We start from the raw sequence: 14,182 nt of genomic DNA on the forward strand, positions 1-14,182 counted from the left end.
AACTACAGTACATCTTAAATGAACCAAATGATCTTTTTATGAAGATATGGCATCTTTGATATTTCACCTCTGGCACTAATTGGTTTGATTTCTTATCTCTCTCGCAAGACATTGACCCAGTTGTGTCAGTTTCAGGCCAATGTGAATCAGGAAATGTGAATGAGGTTTTCATTTCTACTGGCTGTAGATGCATGTTGATAAAGGTTAAACGTCATATAATGGCTGTTCAAAGATTTACTTTAACCTTGATCCATTAGAGTTGAGCTGATGCTGCTTCACTTTTACATAGGTGCATGACAAACACACCTGGAAGTTGGTGCTGATTAGCAGTACTGTAGCGGCATGCATTTTTTGCTCTCTATATATATATATATATATATATATTTTATAACTGCCTCTTAAACCTCCAGGTTAAGTTTACACCAAAAGGTATTTGATTCGACAAGTGGAGGTAGCACTCTGAGAATTTCAAAGTCTTCAGTTATCAATAGTGCAGTGGAGGTTGATATTCCTGCGAATGCTACTCAGAGATGTGTTGAAGAGCAGAGATATTGATTAGTTTTATTTGGAAAAAATAAAGACGTGGGAGAAGCTTTGGTATAACTTTATGAATAAATACTAAAGTTAGAAATCTAACTAACGTAAGACTCCTTTAGATTGCTTTAGCTTCTCGTCTCTCTTGTAGTGCTGATTCGCTCTTTTCAATTCATATATCCTTATTTTTTTATCCCTCTTCTTCACACACTTCTAACTCGAAGACTAAAGTTTGTACTCTATATATACCTCTGTTCTTTTTTCAGAATTCTCTATGTGGTTATCACAACAAACTCACACCGGTCTCTTCGTTCTGTGGCCCTCGGGGGGGGATATTGAGAGTGTTGGATGGAGGGTTATGAGAAGGGAGAAGTGGTTTTCTGGTCAGCTGTAACGTAATGAAGCATCCACGCACAGGTAGTTCTCCACCTCTGTTCAGCCGGAGAGAAGGAAAGACAGCACAAAACTAACCTACGGGGTTTTCAGACCCGGGAAGACCCGCTTTTAGATGCTGATTGTCTCTTGTCCCATTGCCAGTGAAGTATCCTCCTGTCGGTTTCTTTTCTGCTGCGTCAATGTCTGATGTCACAAATGTGCCGGACACAGGGTTAGTAAACAGTGAAGATGTTACGGTGGTTCGGTCTTTATGGTATCTATTACTTGTTCAGTCTGTTCATCAAACTCGCCGCCGACAAATTTTGAGCGATGCTCGAGCGCTGCTCGGACGGAGACGTGCGGAATTTGTAGCTGAGATGACGAGGAGTCAGAAGTTACCAACGGAGCATAGCATTGCGCCGGAGAGGGGCCGGAGATTAGCGTGTCGGTGCGGGTTTTGCGTTCCCATCAATGCTGATCGGAGCCGAGGCGATAATCACCCGGGTCTACTGCAGAGTCATTTGACCCGGGTCTGAATGCAGATTATAGCCTTTCCCACTGAGCAAAAAGGCTCAGGTGTTATCAGGCTTTTTGACCAGTGGGAAAGCGGCTTAAGAGGAGAATGAACAAACTAATTTCACGCCACAGCGTCTCATACTGGTTGGAGGATAACATTGCACATATTTCATTGCTTCAAAGAAATGGCTTTACCCCAAAATATGATGTTAGAAGTCTTTCAAATCGTCTTGGCATTGGTTTAAAATCTCAGTTGTTTATTTAAAACAAAAAAGTACTGGGTTTTTTTATGTATTTTCTCCCCAATGTCTCTTTGAAGGACGTGGAGCTAATTCCAAGTTTCTAATTGCATTTATTAAGATTCATCAGAGTCATATCTTCTTTTTCAATGCAATAAATGTCTTAGTTTCTCCCTTACAAATTGGGCCCATTGTGTTTTGTGATTAGTTTTCCACACATGATTCCCAGAGGTGCTGCTTTTTTCTGAAGCAAATTAGTTTTTGCGTGACTGGAGCAATTAATCTAATTCTCTTATTTGTTTTCATCACGTGTCTCTGTGCAGGCAATTCCCAACTAGGAGCGAGCATTGTGGATGCCTTAGACACGCTCTACATCATGGGTCTGCACGATGAGTTCAAGGACGGCCAGGAGTGGATCGAGCAGAATCTGGACTTTGGTGTGGTACGTAGCTGTGTTTCTTTAATACACGTTAACATGTAAAGAAACTAACCGGACAAACTCCACTGTCTCACAGGTTTCTTGGGTTCTCTTTAAACCTCTTTTTAAAGAGGTAACACAATAAATTATGTGTTAGGCATTGCTACACTTACATTCCCGGCTCTTTTAAAATCCATTCAGGAGGGTTATATTTATAAGTATACCTTCCATCTTGGTGTCAAACAAAGCAGTAAATTCTGTCTGCTAGCTTCTGTTATCTTGAATCCGTTAGCTTGATTCTCTGCTCTGTCTGTTTTCTCTCGTAACCATCATCCCTCCTCTTTCGCTCCGTCCGTTTCTGTCCATTTTTATTTCCAATCTCGTCTCACACTCCTCCGTTAACAACCTCCTCTTTTCCATCACTTGTGTCCATCGGAACTGCAGCTCTCCTCATTTATTTCTCTGTTTCAGTCTTCCTCCCCCATTACCGGCTTCCTTCTCCTCTTTTTCACCTGTCAATCACCTCCATCCACCTTCATTTCATCTGTTTACCCCAGTCTTTTGACAATCAGAGTTTTTATCCGTCCCTCTTTCTATCTTCTCTCTGTCATTCTCCAATCTGCGTTGTCTTATCTGTGCTTATATCAACATATTTAGTTTTCTCCTTTTCTTTCCCCCCTGTTGTTCATTTTTTCTTTCTATCCTTCAATCAGTTTAACCACAATTAAATTACTATCCCTTTGCTGTCCATACATATCCTTATATCCTTTGTTTGACATTACGTCTTGTCATTTTTCTATTATAGCCAAACTGTCATTCGCCCCCGTTTCTCCCCTAAATTCCCCTTGAAATCATTATTCCATCCATGTCTTCTCCTTGCTCTCCTTCCTCTCATTTTTCCTCCCTTTCTTTTCTAACTTTCTGCCTGTTCCGATGTCTGACACCTGAGCCTGTTAGTCCCCGTACTGAGGCAATCACAGGGCAGCTCGCAGGTAGGCAGAGGGGATCTAACAGTCTGACACTTGGAGGGCTAATTAACCTCTGGATCACTGTGGTTCAGCTGTGGAAAAAGGGGTAGAGGGAAGAGAGGATGGAGAACAGTGGAGAGCGAGAAAAAGAGTATGATTCAGATTGAAAAGAGGACGAGAGAGAAATTGGTTCTGGAGAAATGGAGGGTTGAAAACAGAAGAGCGAGAGAAAGCGGAAGTGTAGTGTCTATCAATCACAGATTGTGGAGGTGGGGGTTATTCCAAGGGAGAGATGGAGGGACAAAGATCAGCAGATCGGACAGATTGAACGTGTTACGAATGGTCAGCAGAGTTGGCTGCGAGAAGGAGGACAGAAATAGAGAGGAAGAAAAATCAGAGACAGAACAAGACAATTTGGAGATGGAGTGAGTTGAAAGAGACGAAGAGGGGCCAACTGAACCTCGGATCCTCAGGCTGTCTCACTTTGCTCTCCTCGCTTTTTAATAGTCACTGTATGTCTACACAAGACATGCAGTATGTCTGAATAAACTGGCTGTTCTGACATGCAAACAATTTGCATGTGAATTGTACTTTGTATAAAGAAAATCCTGTATGTCTCTGTTCAGGCAATTTGAATTGTGTACCAGCAAAAGACACCCCTGAAATCCACTGTCAGCTTGACTTATTACACGCCCTGCTGAGGCGGGAAACCAAGCCGATGAATAAAAACAGAGGAGGACACAAGCAAAGAAAGCTGTACATTACATGTACACTGTGAATGGCCATAGATTATGCTCAGGGTTCCCACGCGTCATGGAAAACCTGGACATTTAGAGACTAGTGTTCCAGTCCTGGAAACACCTGGAAATTGATTAAAATGACCAAATATCCTGGAAATAATTTATGTTGTCCTGGAAAATTTACTTTAGCCCCTCACTCAAATCGCATACATAAACCTGGGTGTGTATTTTTGTTTGAAACTTGACTGTTGGTAGGATAAGCTGTGTGGTTTGCCCTCACCTGGCACGCAATGTCTCCTCCTACTGGTGGCTGTGTTTTTAAACCCATTGCGTCTCTGAGTTTTGACCCTTTGAGGCTGCTGTACCTGGTTAGTGTGCAGCATTGAAGCAGCAGATTGTTAGCAATGTAAAGTGAGCAGCTAATAGCGATATTCCTGTAAGCATGAGCACACCTGTCATTTTATGTTACGCATGTGAAGTTAAATCATTAGATAATATTATCGCGATCTCGATGCTAATTTCCGTTAGCGCTCAACTGAAACACCGGTTCTTTTGACTTAAAATTTCTTGATGACATTCTGATGCCAGCTCGCCGGTAGCCGTGTTTGCCGCCTCAGCTCCAGTCTCGGCTCCCACAGCTGTCACAGTCACAATCGAGTCCTGCGAGCCGCCTTAAGACACTTTCTAACCAACTGAAAGATGATAGAAAAGTATGACACTTGAATATTACAATCTTTTTTTATATTTTTTTCAGTATATTGCTATGTTCTTTCCGCCATTACAGAGAAGACGGAACTTAACAGAGGTGTAATAATTCGCCTTGAAGGGGCTTGACACACTTCATTATGAACCTTGCATCATTTAAAAAAGGAGGAATAAAGCTGGGGTTAAATGTGTCAGGACTAGGCCTACCGGTAAATTATATGACCGTTGACGAGTAAGTGCTGTCCTGTATTGTGAAGAGAAACTCCTGGAAAACGTGTTTGCTGTTTTTTGAAATGTGCCTTACTCTACAACAAAGACAAATCTGAGGATTTGCCCGGTAGCTTAGCATCCAAGGCAACAGAGGAAGCAGGAGGACTGAAGAGCGGCTGCTGTACAACCTTGTCAGTCTCCTTCTCTCCACACTCGTCCTGTGGACCTTTGCCTGAAGCTCTGAAACAGTAGAGATTTATATGCCTTTTTATTACGAGAAAGCAAGACACTCTTGAACGCTGGATGTATTGCGCTATTAGATGAATGATTAAATAAGGCAGAAAAAGAAGGAAGGATAATCAGATCGGAGAGGGAACAAAACAGAGCAGATGTTATTGGGAACTGGGGCCATTTCGTAGCTATCACAGCAGCAGAAGTATTACACTGCAGAGAAGGAATGAAAAACACATTCACTTGACTGTGGCAAAACTTGGATTCATTAAATAGAAGTGTTCAAGTGAAAATGTTGCCAAAAAATGATTTTTCCAGCACAGTGATACTGAAAATACCTGCAGGAGCAGCCGCTGTAATACAACCTGCCTCAGCAACAGACAGGTGGGAGTCGTGTCTAATGAATAAGATGGAGAATTATAAAATGTGAGACAAATTCAGCGACAATGACAGGAACATGAGACAATGATGAAGAATTGCAGATGTTTGTAAAAGGCATGAGATGCAGGAGAGAAGAGGAGGATCACTTTGTGTAAACAGGGGGAGGATGGAGAGAAGACATTAGAGGAGGAGAAGAGAGGAGAGGATGAGACACGACGCTCCTGTTAACGAGCCAGAGGAGGAGGGAGGTGTGATGCTCTGTATTCATTAACAGCCTGGTTTGATGCTCTTTATTCCTGCATGCATTAGGCACATTATTCATGCATTAGCTTGCAGGTACTGTAACATTCATGAAAGGTTAAACTAACTTGGGCTGACTCTTGGCAATATGGCTGTGGCACGACTCTGACTTCTGCTCAGGCCTTTAACAAAACAGGTAATTCCCCGGCTCACAGGGACCAATACTTTTCAGACCTGCTGCGGCCTGGCAGCGTAATTGGCAGCAAAAGTGTTATTAAGCTTGGCCCTTGTGAAAATCAAAGATTTGTTCACCCCAAAGGGTCCCAGCCTCTTCAGCCCGCGCTGTGAGGCAGGAAGAAGAGCAAAGTCTGGATTTCCATTTGGAGATTAAAGACATCACTCCAAGTCGAGTATATTCTCTCACTCAAGTGCATGCATGAGTGCAAGTTACCTTACATTACATCGAGCTTCATGGCTGTTCTGTTAGAGCCAGTTTGACCTTAGTAGTGAGGCTGATTTTACCCTTTTTCAGTTCATCAGTCTAACATTGGATGTGATTAAGAAATGATGTCTTTGCATTATAAATACTGCAAAGTTTGGACTGTCCATCTTCCTTCCAAGAATATTTTATTCCTCTTATTATTGTAGTTTAGCCTTTGTTCTTACTGCTTAATTATTTGGTTTCAGTTGCTGAAATCTGGGAACACAAACGTTGCACCAAGAAAGACTAAAGGGACAGAAAACCTTGACCATGTTACTTGCAGTAATCCGACATGTTGTCCACAAGCCGTTCATTAACCCTGCTTTCCTTGCACAGTTTATTTAGAGATAATTCTGAACGTAAGTGCACTCATAATGTCTGTGATAATTCCTCAATTTACAGGAACATTTCCGGATGGTATATATTTGTAAAAAAGTTTAACTACAACTTGAGTTTTTAATGTTTTTAATGGGCTAATTTTATGAAATGCTCCAGGCTAACACACGGGTTCAGCTCCAGTCAGCTTATCAGTAGTGCTAAAAACAACATTATTTCTTTTGCCAGTAAAGCCCGCAAGAAGCCACACAACAACAGAACAGGAGTTTGTCTTATACACCTGCTTTATCCTTTTGCTGCAGAATGTGCAGGGCTGGCAGGATGTTGGGGAAGTGTAAATAACAATGGTAAAGGCTTGCAGTATGGGGATAAAGCTTGGTGGCCACAGGGGTTCTTTTAGATATGAGGGCCATCAGGCGATCGGTAATGTCCAGCCCAGTTTACATCGAACAGTTTGGGTCACAAATCTGTCGCCCACCTTTGTTCCGACCTGCCTGACCACTCTTTCTAGACATGTCTGACTCATTATAAGTGATGATTCCTCATTTCTAAGGATGCTAAACTTTTCTATAAACAATAAAAACAAGAAGTGAAGTTTTATTTAGCTATTAAAATACTTGGAGCAAAGTTAATGTCAGCTCCGAGTGGAATCTAAAATATTTACTCTACACGAGTAAGCAACCGCTGACATTTCAGCTGCAGTGAAAGTTTCAAGTTCCACCGACCTTTTGTGTGTCAAACTCTGAGTGTGAGGTCTTCACATAATTAAATGTAGCTCGATCATACATAAATTCAACAAAGAACATGTTGTCTGCCGTGTTGTATTCCTGTGTGCTCCTAAAAGAAAAGTATTTTCCTCATGCAAATTAATGCACTTTTGTGTGTGTGTGTGTGTGTGTGTGTGTGTGTGTGTGTGTGTGCCACCGCCTCACACCACCACCTCTCACTTCAGCCACCCACCTGCCAGCACCACATCCACCAGCTCCACCACTAATGAATGATTAAATAGCTGCCATGTCAGGTTGAGCCAGGCAGTGAGTCATTGTTGGAGTCTCCAGTGTCCTGCTGGGGCCCCCGCACTGCAGCCTGCCCTCACATGATGGATGTGTCGGCGTGAGGTCTGCAGCTTTCACCAGGCTCAAAGATCCACCAAATTAATGGACTCCGTTAACAGACGCATTAATAACCCTGGTTAAATTGAGGATTTGATCAGAGAAGATCCGGCAGAGATGGAGAGATAAATTAATCCTGGCTGTCAAAGAGGACGTAGCCTGAACGGATTTAATTATAAAGGAGCAAGAGTTCCTTTTTTTTAGTTTTACTGCAGCTTACTTGGTGAAAACGTCAGCCATTTAATGTTTGATGTTACAGTGTTTACCGGGACATAAAAAGAAGAGTTATCTTTAAAAAAATATGGGCTCATAAGTTCACATTCTGCTGCTTATTTTCCCTGACGTCGCTGAGCTTTCATGGTCCTACACGGAGAAAGCTGTCATGTTTGACAAGATCACACGCCCCCTCTCCCATCTTTTCCTCCTTCCCCTCTTAGCCCTCTGCTGAAGGTGGGAGACATTTGACAGTGACTTTCCCAGCTCCGTGTGTTCTTCCCTCTTGTCACGAGTCATTGGAGAATTTAATATTTTAGCAAAGTCGCCTGGTTGACATGCTTCTCGATTGTTTCCCTTCAAACTTCAAAGACTACCATCACATTTTTCATGCTCTAGGAAACGTTGGAGGCTGCCGTGTGTTAAGCTGCATACACACCACATCCTCTGAGTGAAATCTTATTATATAGATGGGGCACCTTTTACTTATTCAATACACTTTTTCGTTATATTATTCCATTCAGGTGCACATTTCTACCTTGAAATGCAAGACAGATGCAGGATACACTGTGTAAAAAAGAAGAATAACTACTGCATGAAGGATGAACACTGAATGTTTTATGTTCGTGTTGGCCTCCAGTCTATCTTCACTTGTTCATATAAAGACATAAAACACACGTAATGCTCAGTATGAGTGAGTCCAGGGGAAACAAACTACATCAAGCACCTGAAAGAACACAAAACATACAACACAGACAAGAGGAGGGTAATGTTATGGATGATATAACTACTGAGAGCTGCTCACTTCTTCTCAGGTACTGTTGGTTAAGGTTTCAAAATGTTGCTGATAGAGGTCCAAGATGGTACATATTCTTTTTTTTAACTTTTTGGGTATATGTGCCTTAAAGTTATAATCTCAAATATGTCTTTGGCGCCACCTATGGTGATAATTGGTAATTGCAGGAGCACACTTCTCAGATATCCAGACAGTGCTGCATGTGTGACGTCCACGGTTGGCTCTGGTTGTAACTCTTGATTTTCCTGGCTGACGGTCGCTTTCCTTTTCAGACTGTTTGCTTCATCTGAGCGTCGAGTTTGTTTCTTCTTCTTTGGATTTTCACTTGTTTCACAAGTTGTATCTGTAGTCATCGACCTTTTCTTTGTTTGTTCAGCCATAGTAGATTACTGTTTACTCGCAACACTTGCAGAGAGCGGAAAAGCAGCCGCTTAGCTCCGCCTACCCTCTCTGGTAGACCAACCACTGCTGGCTGATGGAAAACGCGTCGCTAACTGGGCGCCGCTTGGGATTTTTTTCTATGAATGTCGCCACAGACACCCAGTCTGTAATACTGCAAATGCAAAGGCTTTCATCAGTGGGCCATAGACTCATCACCATTGTGTTACCTCATTCAGTGATAGATAGAGACTTAACAGACATTTATTTAACTGAAAATCTTCCAAATTATCACTTTAAGTGTTTTATTATATACAAAAGTTAGTAAGTAAAACTTTTTTTATATGGCACCTTTTAAATATAAGTAACAAAGTGCTTTACACCTAAAACAGAGTACAAATACTAAGCACAAAACACCCAGTAAAGCATATAAAAACATATCTACCAATACAAAAAGCAAACAGTGACAGTTAACCACTCATTATGGGTACTTGGCCGGCCTTGCAATCCAAAGGATGTCAATACCAGACTTTGCATGGTGTTAGTATAGAGGCCAAGATAGAAGGTGAGACCCGAGTGAACCTGACATTTTCAAAAGAACCTTATTATCTTGGATGATTAGAGCCATTACAATGAATGATGCTTTTTGAACTGAATTGTTTGGCCTGTAAAATGTCAAAGATTGGTATGAAATTGCTCGTCCTAATTTCCTAAAGCCCAAGGTGATGTCTCAAAATGTCACGATGCGTCCCACCAACAGTCCGAACAGCAATGACTTTACCATCATTAGAGAAAATATAAACATTAGAGAGAGTTGCACCAGAGATTATGGCATGGATTCTTAAACAATGACTGCTGATGATCACATTTTGTGGCATATTTGCCAACTGATTGTTGACCAAATGCACATTAACCTCAAACTCTTTCCAGAGTGAGTTATAAGAGGCAAATCTTAAACTCATCGATCAGCAAAACTAGTAATTGGTTGTGTGGAGAAGAAAATTCAGAGCCACTGTAATTAAACCAAAATGTTAGCGTGGTCCTCAGGAAGAGGCACGTTTACAGTAGTGACAGGAGCCCGCTGAAATAAACAACATTGATCATGTTTGACAGGAAACTGCACAAAGAGAAATGACTTGTTAGGTGGTTTGACAGATGGCTGTTTATTCTGATGCGAGGTGGATATTAATAGAGAAGGAAGAAAGGGTTGGAGAGTGGATGTAATCCACAGGGGAGAAAGAATACAGTATGTCGTCTCCAGCTTTCTTATGACAGAAGATCAGGGAAGGAAATGACTCTGCTGTCCCATTTTATACCTTCAGAGAACAACAATTCATTTAAATCAAATCTTCTATTCCTGTCGTGCTCTCAAGCGTCATTGGACAAGCTGCGTGATTCCTCGCTGTCCCGTCTCTGTTCACTGCAGGCGTTTTTATATCAGGCCTGTTTTATGGCTCCTCTGCTCGTCGGGGTCTGGGCTCCTAAACTACAGTTGTAAATGGCTAACAAGTGAGGCTGACTGACAGGGAGATGGGGGTTAGATAGATGGATGCTGCCAAACATAGCTGGCCTTGAGGTTTATGAAAGCTTCCCAACTCTTCATCACTCAGTTCAACACATTAACTCAGGGATGCAGCCATGACCAGCAGCCACAATATATTGTGCTGTGTGCTTTTTATTTGCTGGTGCCCCATCAGTCTTTGAATTATTGTGTGCTTAAAACATAAACGTATTACTTGGTCATTATTGGATATCAAAAGGAACCTTCGACCGCACCAAGTTTAACGAGGTGTTATTACATGGAAATGCAAACTTTGGGACACGTTTGAAAGCACCAAAATGTGCAGGCTGTGTGCAAATGATGCAAATAAATACATGTAAAATAATGTGGGCAAGTAACTCAAAACGTTCTGCTGCTGTCTGTTGGTGCCACATGCAAAATATAGACCTACATTTCAGTTATGATATATGTAGTTTCTTAATATCTATTTTTTCCACTACAGTGCACTCTGATAGTTTTATCCTTTTGTGCAAATTTTGCTCCAATGTTTGAATTCCAAGAGAAAACTCTGCAGTACAAATTCAGGAACAGTAGAAGGTAAATGCGTTGGTTATGTCCTTAAGGCAAATTCATTATTTGAACTAAAACAAAGGAGGAAGACCTTGAGAAGGAAACAAAAAAGCTAGAGTCGTCTCGAACAAAGTGGGATCTACTCATGAAGAAAATACAGGTGTTAGAGTGGAGATGATGACGCCCATCCTTCACCTACTTTCTTTTACAGTCACTATTCCAATTCTGTCCTTGCCAGCACAACTGCATGCATTGAATGTGAGAGAGGACCCACCTGCATGGGATACTGGTGCATTGTTATTTTGAAAATGTTACTCTTTATGAAACATAGCTCAGTTCATACAAGCGCAGGTGCTTCAGTCCCTTGTGTTTCCAGAGGGAGTCCGACCTCTTTCAACCAAGAGGCAAAAAACCAGCCTTCAAAAAACGACTCCTAGGTAAGAGTCTAGTGTTGGTAGGAGATTCATTTTCAACACATCATCCTCATCGATATGTTTCCAGAGATAACGCTGTGTTCCCCGATAGATAGGAAACACATTCTGGTGGACTTATAGTCCTTTGGGAGGAGGGATGCTCAGACGAGTGGCCATTCCCAAATTAGTTACGTTGCGAAGGCTTTCCTGCAGCAGTATGACGGTTTAAGACGGCTCCACCCACTGACCTCTACCTTGCTGTAGTCGTCGTAGTAACCATATTAAAATTTCAGACAATGTCCCTGTTCTCCTACTTCTCTCTGTTTTCCCTCTCGAGTGCATTCACTGTAAAATGGAGGTTGCTGAGGCTGACCTTAAGTAGGATGTGCGTCCTCAAGTCTTGAATGTTTTCATTTCTTCTGAGGAAATATCAGAGCAAGGTCACGAAGTAATTTGCAAGTAGCTCTCAGCAGTCGTCTCACCGCATCATGGCTTCAAGGAAGTTGTCAATCAAAGAGCAATATTTTCACATGAACTACCTTACTGTGATTGTTACTATTCTCACAGAGGCTGCTGCGGTTTTTGGGAAGGCTGTAAAAATAGCAGTAGGAAAAAAAGATTTCTCTCAAATTTAGCCCCAATTAAATGGTGCTTTGCAAACAAGGAGATAGGGGTGAACACCAGAATACTCTATCCACTTCCTCTTAGCACCCCGAGCTACTAAATAATACCCAGCATGACAAATGTGGGCTTAATTAGTGGAGGAAACATGCACAAAGCCTTTGTGCAGTATTTATCCACACATAGTTGACTTGCACTAAGTGTCTGGCTTTAGTTTTGAAGTCAGTTAATTTAAAGGGGCTCTGATGGGGGCTTTTACAGCTCACACATTTTGTGCATCAATTTTCACACAGTCTTATTTAGTCAATACTTTGCAGGGAGCGAAATAGCACAAATAATGTTTATTTTATAATATTCTATCATTCATTCTTGGTTCAAGGCTGACTGCTCACCTCTACTATTAAACAAACACCCTGTTGCTTTTCTAAAGGGCAGGCTTTTTAATGATTTAATGACGGGTACGGTATGTGGGAGTCTGAGTTGTTAAAACATTTATGCGTCTCCCTTCTCCAGCTGTGGATTTCAGATTCTTTTGGTACATTCTGCAAACCAGTTGCTACAAACACTGAGTGAGAGGAGATGTAACCAAACCAAAATCTGCGCTGGTGGTGCAGAAACCCCCGAGGCGCTTGTAAGAGAAGTCCTCACGCAAAAAGAGAGAGTTAGGGGGAAAAAATGTTAGTCCAAAACCAACAGAAAGACCAACAATAGGTCCGTTTAGTTAATTGTTATCCTATTTGATGATGTTTTTCTCTGCTCTCTTGTTTTCCCAGAATGCCGAGGTGTCTGTGTTTGAGGTCAACATTCGTTTTATAGGAGGACTGCTGGCTGCCTACTACCTCTCCGGACAGGAAGTAAGTACTCACCTGTAAAAGGAAGAAGGGCAGAGCATTTTGTCCATCCTCTACTCTCCGTCTTGTTGTATCTTTCTTCCACTTGTATTTTGTTTCTCTCTGCACTTCCTGCTCTCATCCATCTTCTGCTGATGGAAGTTGAATGCCATGCATCTCTATCTTTCTGTTATATCTCTCTCTCTCTCTGTCCATCCTCCACAGCTCTCATACCCAGCCAAGCAGTGCTCCCTCTGTAAAGGGAGCAAATACATTAAGTATGAGTTCTGTGCTAGAGAAGATGTATTGAGAGGGCTGCACGTTGGTGCAGTGGTTAGCCTCGCAGCTAGAAGGTTCCTAGTTCGTATGCTGGTTCAGACGTAGGCGGCCTTTCTGTGTGCATGTTCTCCCCGTGCATGTGTGGGTTTCCTCCAGGTACTCCGGCTTCCTCCCACAGTCCAAAGACATGCTCGTTAGCTTCATTGGTGTGACTGTGAGCGTGAGAGGTTGCCTGTCTCTGTGTGTCAACCCTGTGATTGACTGGCAACCAATCCAGGGTGTAACCCCGCCTCTCGTCCAATGGCAGCTGGGATAGGCTCGAGCCCCCCTGCGACCCTCAACAGGATAAGCGTTGTAGATAATGGATGCATGTTTTACAGAGAAAACATCTGTAACTAGAAATGTGCCTCAAGTAGAGAGCAGATCTGCACCAGGTGTTTTTGGAGCGACTGGCAATATACTGAACCCCAACTTGCTCTTAAAGGCATATCCATCGATTTGAATCAGGTGAATGAATTGTATTATATTGTGATGGGCGGGTTGGCACCTTCCATTGCAGCCTGTGTGAAAGGCTGAATGCTGAAATGAGGTTTAAAGTGCTCTGAGTAGTTGGAAGACTAGAAAGGTGCTTTATTAGAGCAGTCCATTTACCTTTTTCAGGCATGCCAGTGGGAATCAGGAAGTGCAGGGAAGGCTGTGTGTCTGGTGTATATGCATGAGAGTAGTGGAATAAAGGGAATCGGAAAATATCAGGTATGGAATTACAATGCAGGTGATCTGCTTTTTGTGGCCAAGACAAAGAACAGAAGAGCTGAAGAGAGAGAGGAAATGTCGGGAGAAGAGAGCGGGGGGTGACTTGTAGCAAAGGGCCGAGGACAGGAGTCGAACCTGCAGCCGCTGCATCGATGCCTGTCGCCTCTATACATGGAGCCTGCTCTACAGCCTGAGCTAAACCACTGCTGCAATGTTTGATTGCATGCATACACAACTGTCCTACATTGCAAATGTGAATGTGTGAACGCCTACGTCATTTTCACGTCGTGTGCGCTGTCCCAAGCAGAAGCAAAAGACCTTTAACAGCTTAGACATTAGAAA

At 42.3% G+C, this 14,182-nt stretch overlaps 1 protein-coding gene across 1 annotated transcript in view; it reads left to right on the forward strand.

Annotated features, from left to right (window-relative positions):
- man1a2 (mannosidase, alpha, class 1A, member 2) overlaps positions 1–14,182 on the forward strand; it is a 131,645-nt gene that overhangs the window by 65,450 nt on the left and 52,013 nt on the right. The window contains exons 5-6 of the mRNA XM_069663147.1: positions 1,988–2,106; positions 12,752–12,832. Coding sequence (XP_069519248.1) covers positions 1,988–2,106; positions 12,752–12,832 — 200 coding nt within the window. The remainder of the gene's footprint in view (positions 1–1,987; positions 2,107–12,751; positions 12,833–14,182) is intronic.

The sequence above is a fragment of the Semicossyphus pulcher genome, unplaced genomic scaffold (assembly GCF_022749685.1).
Source record: "Semicossyphus pulcher isolate SPU_LCO1_2020_fin unplaced genomic scaffold, fSemPul1.0.p SCAF_15, whole genome shotgun sequence".
In the NCBI taxonomy this organism is placed as follows: domain Eukaryota; kingdom Metazoa; phylum Chordata; class Actinopteri; order Labriformes; family Labridae; genus Semicossyphus; species Semicossyphus pulcher.